General features: G+C 42.4%; 1 protein-coding gene across 6 annotated transcripts in view; it reads right to left on the bottom strand.

The window, feature by feature from the left end:
• Positions 1–286: 286 nt before the first annotated feature.
• Positions 287–10,865, bottom strand: part of ILDR1 (immunoglobulin like domain containing receptor 1) — a 90,793-nt gene continuing 80,214 nt past the window's right edge. For 2 of the 6 annotated variants that reach the window (XM_033211044.1, XM_033211043.1), the window contains 2 exons: positions 10,612–10,743; positions 8,816–10,398 (listed from right to left, as the gene is read on the bottom strand). In XM_033211044.1, coding sequence (XP_033066935.1) covers positions 9,269–10,398; positions 10,612–10,743 — 1,262 coding nt within the window. In that variant the 3' untranslated portion in view covers positions 8,816–9,268. Of the gene's footprint in view, positions 4,848–8,279; positions 8,393–8,815; positions 10,399–10,611; positions 10,744–10,865 lie in introns of those variants that run through there. The other 4 variants (XR_004437082.1, XM_033211046.1, XM_033211047.1 and 1 more) reach the window with 4 other exon arrangements.

Raw genomic sequence — 10,865 nt, 5'->3', positions numbered from 1 at the left:
TTCTCAGAAAGGCTGACACTTAGGGAAAATAGAAAAGAACCTACATTGAAATATTTGGGGCTGGTTCCCCCAGTATCCATGTATCCTTTAATTTCCTTTGAGACTCCCTGTTTGACCCACAGATTATTTAGAAGTATGTTATTTAACTTGCAAGTGTTTCAAGAGTTTCCTCTTGTCTTTGTTAGAGATTTTCAGTTTAATTTCATTATGGCCAGAGCACATGACTGCAATTCTTTTAAATTTGTCAAGTTTGTTTTCCTATATATTTTATGTCTTTTTCTATTTGATGAATAGTGCATGGGCAATTGAGAAAAATGTATTGTTAGGCGGTATGTCTTATAAATGTTAATTAGACCCTGTTGATTGTGTGGCTTAGATTTTCCATATCCTGGTGATTTTTCTACTTCATAGTTCTATTAGTTACTGGGAAAAGGGGAGAATGATGTTGAAATTCCCCACAATTATAGATTCTTCTATTTCTCATTTCAGCTTTATCAGTTGCTGCTTCAGGTATTTAAGGCTCTGTGGTTTAGTTTGTACATGTTTAGTATAACGTGTCTTCCTAATTGATCCTCTTATCATTGTATAATATCCCTCTTTGTCTTTGGTAATTTTCTTTGCTTTGCAGTCTACTTTATCAGACACTACTATTGCTACTCCTGTTTTTTTAAAAAATTATTAATGTGTATGTGATATATCTTTTTCCACCCTTTTCTACTTTCAACTCACCTGTGTTTGAACTTGAAATAAGTTTCTTATATGCAGCACATAGTTGGATTATGGATGGTTTTTAACTCTACCAGTCTCTGTCTTTTGATTCGTGTATTTAGACCATTTACATTTAAGGTGTGGTATTTACTGACATTTTAGCACTTTAGTCTGTTATTTTGTTATTTATTTTCTATTTGTCTCCTCTGGTTCTCATTTCTTTTTATCTTTCTTGCCTTTCTGCAGCTTATTTAAACATGTTTTAGATTCCATCTTGATTTATTTATAATACTTCTGAGTTTGTCACTTTGTATAGTTTTCAGAGTTGTTGCTCTGGGTGTTACACATGCTACTTATACCAATGTACTAGTATCAATATTCACCACTTCAAATGAAGTGTGGAAATCTCACTTCCATTTAGGTCCCTTTGGATTCCCCACCTTTAAATATCATTGTTTTAAGTATCAGATGATGTTCCAATTTTTGTTTCAATCATAAAATATATTCTCTAAAACCCATAAGGAAAAAATTGTCTATTGTATGAACCATATTTCTGCTCTATTGTTTCTTCTTCCTTCCCGATGTTCTAAGTTTCCTTCTTTTACAATGTCTTTTCTGTTTGAAGAACTTCCTTTAGCTAGTCTTTGAAGGGTAGACTGGCTAGTCACAAAAGCTTTTAGTTTTCTTTCATCTGTGAATGTTTTTATAATCCTTTCATTCCTAAAAGATAGTTTTGTCAGATCTAGAATTATAGGAGACAATTCTTTTCTTTCATCCCTTAAAAAATATTTGGCCACTTCCTTATTTATGGATTCAGATGAGAAATCCATTCAAATTGGTGTTCCCCTACAAGTAATGCACTATTTCTCGCTTGCTGCTTTCAGGACTTTGTCTTTAGTTTTCAAAAATTTATAATGTGCCTGGGCATGGAATTTTTTTTTCTTCTGTGGGATTCATCCAGCTTCTTGAATCTCTAAGTTAGTGACTTCTATATAATTTGGAATGTTTTCAGCCTTATTTCTTCAAATACTCATTCATCCCTATCCTTTTTCTCCTTTGCTTTCTGTTACTCTGATAATATGGATGCTGGATATTTTGTTATTGTTCCATAGGTCCCTGAGGCTTGTTTATTTTTTCCAGTTTATTTTCTCTCTATTGTTCAGATTGGGTAAATTCTATTGTTCTGTTCTCAAGTTCACAGATTTTATCTCCCATCATCTCTTCCATACTATTAAACCTATCCAGTGAGTTTTCAGTTTATTATTGTATTTTTCAGTCCTATAATTTTCATGTTTCCTTTTGATAAAACTTCTATTTTTCTGAGGTTTTTCTGTTTTTTTCATGTTTCAAGAGAATTTGTAATTGATTGTTGTAGCATTTTTATGATGTCTGCTTTAAAATTCTTATCAGATAATTCCAATATCTGGTTTATCGCTGCTGGAATCCATTGATTGCCTTTTTCATTCAAGTTGTGATTTTATTGGTTCTTGATTTGCACTCTGAATACTTTGCCTATTATGTTAGAAGACTCATTTCTATTTAAATATTTTATTTTACAAGGAGTCACTCTGTTTAGGTTTAGCATACAGTTTTAGCACACTTTTGTGGGCTGTAATTCTAATGGCAGCTTAATTTTCAGAGCCCTTGTAGTGTTATTTTAGTTGCTTGGTTTATCTAGGGCTCCCACTGGTCTCTGTTAGTGTTGCCTGAAAGGGCGGAAGGAATTTCCCTGACTGGGTTGCCAGGTATCTCTTGGTGAGGTCGGGCTATGAGAAATCCCGCAGGTGCTTCTAGCTGCCCAGATCTCTCTCCTGAGAGGAGAGTCTTGCTTCTACAAAGTGGCTTCTGTGATCAGATTGCTGGCTTCAGGGATGTTGGCTATGACAGATCCCTTTTCCTGGTTCTACCAGCTGATCCTAGTATCTCTGGGCAGGAAAGGAGAGTGTTAGGCCTGTGCAAAAAGGCTTCCCCAACTGGACCACCTGTTTTTCCTAGGTTTCTCATACTGGCTCCTCCTGTCCACCTCAGTATCTTTCCCTGGAAAAGAGGAGTTTCTGACCCAGCAGGGAAGAAGGGGTTTCCCCTGGTCACTTATTTTTTTTTAGGACTCCCAATCAGTCCCTCTGCCTGAGGTTGCCAGAGGGACTCCATTAGGTTCAGGGGGAAGAATGAGCTACTGGGCTACCTTATGCTGCTAGATGGAAAGTCAGGAAACACCTTCTGATAGTTAGGGGGATATAAGATGCCCTGCCTCTGTGCTGTTCTTCTGGTCCTGGGTTTTCAAACCAGCCTGCTTTCTTCTTAACACCCTTTAGAATTCTCCTTTGGTTTTCTCCTGTACCATTTCCAAAATGTATTAAGTTGTGCTTAGCAGGGCATAGCAGTGGAAATGGGACAATGCCATCTTGTCCAGACCAGAAGTCTCTCACCTACTGAATGTTATGTCTACATTATCTGTAAATATATACATTTTTTGCTAATTTACATCCAATTACATATGAATAATAAAAAATCCCAGAGAAGTCTACCTAATGCAGAAATTTAACCTATTTTCTCCACATGTAATTAAATTAATGAGACGGGGGGAAAATGGATGTCAATAAATAGGATCTAAAGTGAGCACATAAGGATACTGTTGAGGAGCATACACACACACTCTCCTCCACTCAGGCCATCTTCTTCCAATCTGCTCAGTGTGGATCTCTACATCAAGCACACATGGATTCATGAAGCCTCCAAAGAAGCTGAGAAAAATGGGAGTGGGTGGTAGAGCCTATTATAGTGAAAATACAATCCTTTCTTCCTGGGGCCCTCTGAGTGGCAAGACCTGCCTGGATGCTTCTGCTTGGGAAATCTCAACTCTGAAAGGCTGAGTAGTGCCAGGAGAATGGTAGCTCCAGAACTCCCTAGGTTGGTCGGGGTCTTCTCTGAACTTTAGTGGTGAAGGTGGCTTAATCCAATCCAATGTACCAGAGTAGGAAAGCAGATATTTATTTGGGGCAGCACGTTCAGCTTGGTATGGTTTGCTTCTTTCTTTCTTATTTATATACTGTGTCATTCCCAAGAAGGGTTGAAAGTGACTTCAATCAATACACAATATATACGAACATATAAATTAGATATACAGGTAAAAAAGACCAAGAGGAAAACAAGGCACAGGAACAAGGCTGGTGCAAAACTGCTTCTCTGTGATTTTCTACACTTATAATAAATAGTCCATGAGTGGCACGTGGCTGGGGTATTTCCTGTGCCATCTCTGACTGGAACCTCAGGACTGGGCACGGGGATGGCAGGATAAACTCCTAACAAGAAAGGACCCTCAAGACCTGCCATGGAGGAAGACACATTCCCATGGGAATGTCCCTATCATACTCCATAGATTTCCTCTTCCTGAAACGTGTTTGATTTCTTCTTAAAAATTCCCAAGTTCTCACTCTGAGAATGGCCATGGTTCTGGGCAGTGTAATCTACTGAAAGACTCAGGCTACTAAGTTCCTGAGGAATCACATTCCAGTCAGGGTCCATTACAAGTCAGAGACTATATAAATATGCAAGAGAGCATGAACCAAGGCTAAAACTACAGTTGGTAATTCCTCACACTCTAACTTTTTTGTTTTTTGGCTTTTTGGTTTTATTTAGTGATGGGGACTTGCTCTATTGCCCAGGCTGGAGAACAGATGTGTGATCATGGGATCCTGGCTCTTTGCAGCCTTGCACTCCCGGCTCAAGGGATCCTCTTGCCTCAGCCTCTTGAGCAGCTGGGACTACAAGTGCATGCCACCACACCCAACTAATTTTTTTTTTTTTTAATTTTTTGTAGAGATGGGTTCTCACTATGTTTCCCAGGCTGATCTTGAACTCCTAGTCTCAAGTGATTCTCTCACCTTAGCCTCCCAAAGTGCTGGGATTACAGATGTGAGCCACTACACCCAATCTCAGAATCTTGTATTTAAAATTCTTCTATTTGATTCTCAGAATCTAAGCCAAAACTGTTAGATTCAGACTTGCAGGTCCCAAGTCAGCTGGAAATCTAGGTGATGCTGATGACACACAGGAGCCGAGAAGTAGCCACAGAAGTTGTGCTGTGTGCCTGGTGACTAAATGACCACACTCCTTCCGCTATGAGAGCTGTCTTTCTCCTGGGGAATAGAAGAATACACACACACAAAAATCCAGTCAGTGTAATCCGTCTATGCATGTAACACATAAGGTGTGCTTGATTCACAAATCCTAAGTGGATGGTGGCTGCCAGGACAGCAGATCTGAACCTAAAAAATACTTCTTTACTCTTCATGAAACCAATCTCTCTCCCCAGGCTTAGGTTTTTCTTGCTTACCTCTCTAGAGACTCCCTCAAATACCTTTAATTTCTGAAAATTTCATCCAGTCTAATTCACTCTGCCTCTTTCTCTGTTCTCTAATACCTTCAAGTCTCCCTGAGACTCAAAAAGCAGTACCCTGTTCCATTCTTCAGTCCATCTCCCTCCCATTCATTCATGAAGACATTGCTCAGTTCTCTTTTTCCTTTTTATAATCTCCTGAATCATTCCTTCCCAGCCTTTTTCTTAAAAGTTTGGCTTCAAACCTTAGTATTTCTCAAAGTTGTTTTTCAAAGATCACTAATTACTTCTTCTTGACCAAACTCAGTGGCTTTTTTTTTTTTTAGAAGTTATTCCACTCTACTTGGTCTTTGGGCTTTTTCCACTTCCTCGGTGAGGGTGAAGAACTGTGGTTGACATTTCTCATATTTCTCTAGCTATGGTAGGGGATCATTTTATTTAAGTTTTGAATATCTATAGTTGTGGTCCATGAATGTAACCTTCCTCATCTTATTTGAAATAGGAAAACAAGGTATCTGTCCTAAAATATACTGCTCAAAAGGGATCACATATGTATGTACATTCATGTTACTATAAAAAAAAAGTTTCCAATTTATCAGGAAAGTGAGTTTCAGGGGTCATGATTTCTAATCAAAATACTGCAGGATAAATGTTCTCTGACATAATAGAAAACAATGAAATGCAGTAAAAGGAACTTGTCCAAGTATGCTAAAAGAAAACCTAGACATGATCAAGGAGCAGACATTTTGTTGAAAGTAGGAGATTAAGAATGCTGACATAAAACTTTCTAAAAATTAAATCAAAAAGTCAAGGAAAAAGCTGGGATTCTCTACAGAAAGTTTGAATTTAGCTTGAAGAAGAAAGAACACCATAGCTTTCTCTTGTATTAGAACAGGTGTATACTGGCCAAGTTTGGAACAAGCCAGAAATACTTTGAGAATGTCTTAGGACAAGATTAGAAAGAAAGATAATTGACTGGAAGGAGTCCGGGAGCCTGGGCCACACAAGTCTGTAATCACTGAAGGTAAAAGCTTGAAGTTTTTGCTCCTTATATTTCTGAGGTTATAGCTTCAGTGGAGTGAAAAGGCCATCAGACCTGAATTGAGAAGATCTTGGCTGTAATCCTGGTTCTGAAGTTGGGTGGAAGATCCCTCAATATAACTTCCATTTTCTCATGGGCAGTGTGTAACATACAGTTTCTACCTATTTCAGGTTCCCATGAAATCATCTGCATGGAAGCCCTTGTTTGTCAGTATCTATTTGTTAAGCATTACTCTTGAGAGAGAAGGTTCCACATGAACACCAAAAAATAATTGTTCCATTTATGTTTCTCTAAATGCCAAATAAAGTATTTTAAATAAGCATTCTATAAAAAGTTATGGTAAAGCTGTAACTGCTGAAAGCCTGCTTTAGGAAAATAGTGATACATCTTATCAACTCAAGCAGTAAACAGAAACTTCCAGTGCTGCATGATGGAAGGTCACCATCTAGAGGCCCAGTTGTATTATGATGTTTCATTACAAGCTCCATTGACTTCAGAGGCTAGGAAGGCAGCCTGTATAAGAAACAGCAGCCAGCCCCAGGAGAGGAGGGAAGAGCACGACTTTGGCCCTGCAGACTTTGCCTCAGTAAACGCATTCAAAATTTAAGTTACAAACAAAACAAACTAAACACAGTGCCCTTCAAACTGAGCAATCTCCCAAATTAAGCTTTGGTCCTGGGCCTCTGCTCACTGTCAGAATATGAACAGAAAGTTGAATGTGATAAGTAAAGTGATAACTCCTTGGGAGATAAGCTCAAAGAGACTCCAAACAATGGAGGCTTTTACAATTTTTTGTACAAAATCTTTGCTTCTTGGGAGTAACTTTACAATTGAAAATTTGGTTTGGTTGTGGTAGGTGGTAAAGGAAGCTGTGATATTTTCAGAAAATGAGGAAGAAATAAAGTCACCAGAAGATATCATTGACTCCAAATGATAATCTCTTTCTCTCTTTCCTTTTTTTCTGAGTCAAGGTCACATTCTATTGCTCAGGCTGGAGTGCAGTGGTGCAATCATGGCTCACTGAGCCTAGAACCTGGGCTCAAGTGATCCTCCTATCCTTCTGAGTAGCTGGGACTATCGGTACATGCCACTGCACTTGACTATACTTCTCTAAGGAGGCAGAAAGGGCACAGGCTTGAGAATCAAAGTGCGATTCAAACCTGAGCTTCACTCCCTATTGGCTGTGTGGCTTTGGGCATGCTACTCAACCTCTGAGCCTCCCATAGTTGTGAGGATTAAATGAAATAAAGCTTGGAGGCCAGGCACGGTGGCTCATGCCTGTAATCCCAGCACTTTGGGAGGCCGAGGCAGGCGGATCACAAGGTCAAGAGATTGAGACCATCCTGGCCAACATGGTGAAACCCTGTCTGTACTAAAAATACAAAAATTAGCCAGGCGTGCTGGCATATGCCTGTAGTCCCAGCTACTCAGGAAGCTGAGGCTGGAGAATCGCTTGAACTGGGGAGGCGGAGGATGCAGAGAGCCGAGATCGCGCCACTGCACTCCAGCCTGGCGACAGAGCGAGATTCTGTCTCAAAAAGAAAAAAAAGAAAGCTTGGAAAGGGCTTAAAGGGCTTATCCAGTGTCTGGAATGTAACTGGTGTTCCTCACCCTTCTCTCACTTACAGGAAGCCACATAATTTAACTTAGAGAAAATAATTTAACTTAGAAGAAGATAGCCTGTAGATTTGGGGCCCAAAACTGGATCTTAACTTTGTTGTTGTTATTGTTATAATGAAGAGAACTGGTTTAGTCACAACATGAGTAAAGGAGGTGTGACTGTCCCAGCTTTGATTGTGTTTTCTTTCAGGATGTAATTTTCTTACTGGTAACATGGAAGAAACAGTTGTATCATCTGTAAATGAAGATAATAGTACAAAACACACAGGTTGTGAGGATTAAGTAAGATGTTATATAAGATGTCTATAACTCAGTACTGCTTAGTAAGGGGTAGCTATTTTCACTATTGTTGATCCTTGTCACTCAAGGGACATCTGTGAGAAGATGATATAATTGCCATTGATTATTACAGAAATGCCTGCTGGTCTTTGCTACCTTCCTCACAAATCACTCTCTCACCAAGGTTCTGCTCTAGAAAGAGCAGCACTGTGGCTCTCCTAAGAGGCCTGCTCCTTTGCACACACCATGTGTGTGATTGAGTTTTTTAAAAACTTGCAGCAGAACACGTACTTCCAAATGAGAGTTGTATCCTTCAAAACCTGTGAGAGACTATAGTTCTTCTTTTATAATATCTCTCTGCTCCGGGAGCTTCTTTCAGAGCTACTGCATATACTTTTGACTATCTAAACAAAAGCAAAAGAGAAAAGGATTTTGGTCAAATAGAGAAAAGATCTTCACGGATAGCCTATAAGTTGGCTCTGAGGCAGTTTATTAATGTTTTTGAGCAATGGCAACATAGCTTTGCAAAGTGGCAACATTAAAGGAATGCTGTCATTTGGATGTATTAATTATAAATTTTTTTTTTTTTTTGAGACAGAGTTTTGTTCTTGTCACCCAGGCTGGAGTGCAATGGCATGATCTCAGCTCACTGCAACCTCCTCTTCCCAGATTCAAGTAATTCTCCTGCCTCAGCCTCCCAAGTAGCTGGGATTACAGGCATCCGCCACCACACCCAGCTAATTTTTTTTTTTAGTTTTAGTAGAGACAGGGTTTCACCATGTTGGCCAGGCTGGTCTTGAACTCCTGATCTCAGGTGACCCACCTGCCTCGGCCTCCCAAACTGCTGGGATGACAGGCGTGAGCCACCGCGCCCAGCCCCAAATAATTTTTAAAGTCACTTCTTTAAAACAGCGCAAAAGATCTGCATCCAGAGGCCCTAAAGGCCTACGTCCTTCTGTGTTCCCCTTTTAACTATGTCTGGCACCCATTGGCATCTTGCCTATCCACAGAATCTTAATGTTTTGGCCTATATATGGAATATCAGGGTTTTAAAAATCAGTTTAATGGTCCCTTCCAGGGGATGTCTCAGAGGGTCCCAACCTCACACATACCAGGGCCTTGAATGCTGACTTAACAAGCATCTTCTGTCAGGCCCAGTGTTCTAATTTGGGGTATGGAAATGGGTTGCTAATTAAAGAAAGCAAAGCAGCTGTGAAAGGAGGTGAGGCTTTAGCCACAACAATCTGCATTCAAGTCCTAGCTCATAGCTTGCAAGGTGCTTAATCATGCTGAGCCTCATTTTCTCCTGTGACCCCGCTTGGCCTGCCCCACAGGACTGCCATGACAGCTGAAGCGATGGTGAGAAGGCCCTTCACAGGCAGTGAACTCTCCCCTACACTCTGTACCCGCTTGATTTCTTTAGCTTTAGCAAGAGGTAGTCCACCCAGCCCACAGTGTAATTTGGGCAAAACAGGGAGGAGGCACCCTCTGTGGCAGAATGAGAGGCAGCCTGTGTTGGCTGTGGTCATGCCTGGCTGGAGGGTCCTCTCTGCCCATGCCCGACCCTCAGCAGGATGCCCCAGGCTCACCAAACGCTTCTCCACACTTCCTTTTTTCCTGTTATTCTTGCCTGGAGTGACATCCAGTGAGCGGTAGCTAGGTGGCTTCTCCTCGGGCCAGTGTGGGGAGTGCGAGCGGCGGCGATGGGCCCCCCAGCTCTGGGGCTGCCTCTCCTTGTCCTCTTCAGAGCTCCAGGAACTGAGGCCGGAGGGCAGGGGAGGAGAGTAGCTGCGGTGCCTGCGTCGTCTCCCGTGCCTCTGAGTGCTCTCCCGGGGGCTGAGCCTCTGGGGCCTCTCCTGACAACGGCTCCTGAAAGGAGGGTGGCTCGGCCGCCAGCGTGCCTCGCTGGACGAGGGGACATCGCTTAGGCTATCCCTGTCTGACCAGTGTGTGGGTGACCCATTCAGCCTAGAGCTACGGTGCCTTCCACTCCACGATGGGTCCAGTTCCCTTCTTTCCAATGCCCAAGACTTTGGCCCCCGGTCCTGGAGCTCCTGGTGGAAATCAGGGTAATGGTGCTGCCTTCTCCCATCTCTCAGATCCCAGGGCCTGGAGTGATTTGGGGTGAGCCACTGCTGGTGCAGGGAGTCACTGGTCCTCCTTGAGGATGACAGGTCTCTGATCAGTGGGGGCAGGTGGATGATTCTGCGTTCCACAACCTCGGAGCCCAGGGAGGACAGCATGCTGCAGGGATGGCCAAATCTGGCTTTGAGGTCAGGGGGCAGAGGCTGTGCCAGGTTGAGGTTCCGCAGTTCTTTCTCCAAATACTCCAGGACACTATTGGTGATGGGAGGGTGGTTGGTGGTCTGGGTCATTGGCAGCTGAGGGAGGCTGGACCGCAGGGACAAATCTGAATGGAAACAAGGACATGACATATAGAGCAAATGGCCCAAAACATACACCTCAGAATCAGGACATCAAAATGTGACATTGGTTAGCATGACTCCCTCCCATCCTCCATCATGAAGATGCCCGCCACATTGGTCACAGAGGCCTTGATGTAGCCCATGTTCCTGCCCTTGCCCTCTGCCCTCCCCTATCCCAAATCTCTGGAAGAGTTTACCTCGCTGCAGCAGCGGGTGCATTGGATAAGATGAAACCTGGGAGCTCCTGTCCGCCCCCCAGTACAGAGGTTTTTCCATCATCTGAGGACCTAGGGCCTGGGCCTGCTTCATGTAGCGGTGGCGGGCCAGGGCTGCAGGGGAAGAAGGAGAAATGCAGACCCTCAGCCAGGCAAGCCCCACACCTCCCACTTCACTTCTCTCCACCTAGAGGCCCTGCAAGAGGCCAGCTTCTCTTGTCTGTTCTCACCTATCT

This window comes from Trachypithecus francoisi, unplaced genomic scaffold (assembly GCF_009764315.1).
Source record: "Trachypithecus francoisi isolate TF-2019V2 unplaced genomic scaffold, Tfra_2.0 Lachesis_group0, whole genome shotgun sequence".
In the NCBI taxonomy this organism is placed as follows: domain Eukaryota; kingdom Metazoa; phylum Chordata; class Mammalia; order Primates; family Cercopithecidae; genus Trachypithecus; species Trachypithecus francoisi.
This window is presented reverse-complemented; position numbering and strand designations above follow the sequence as displayed.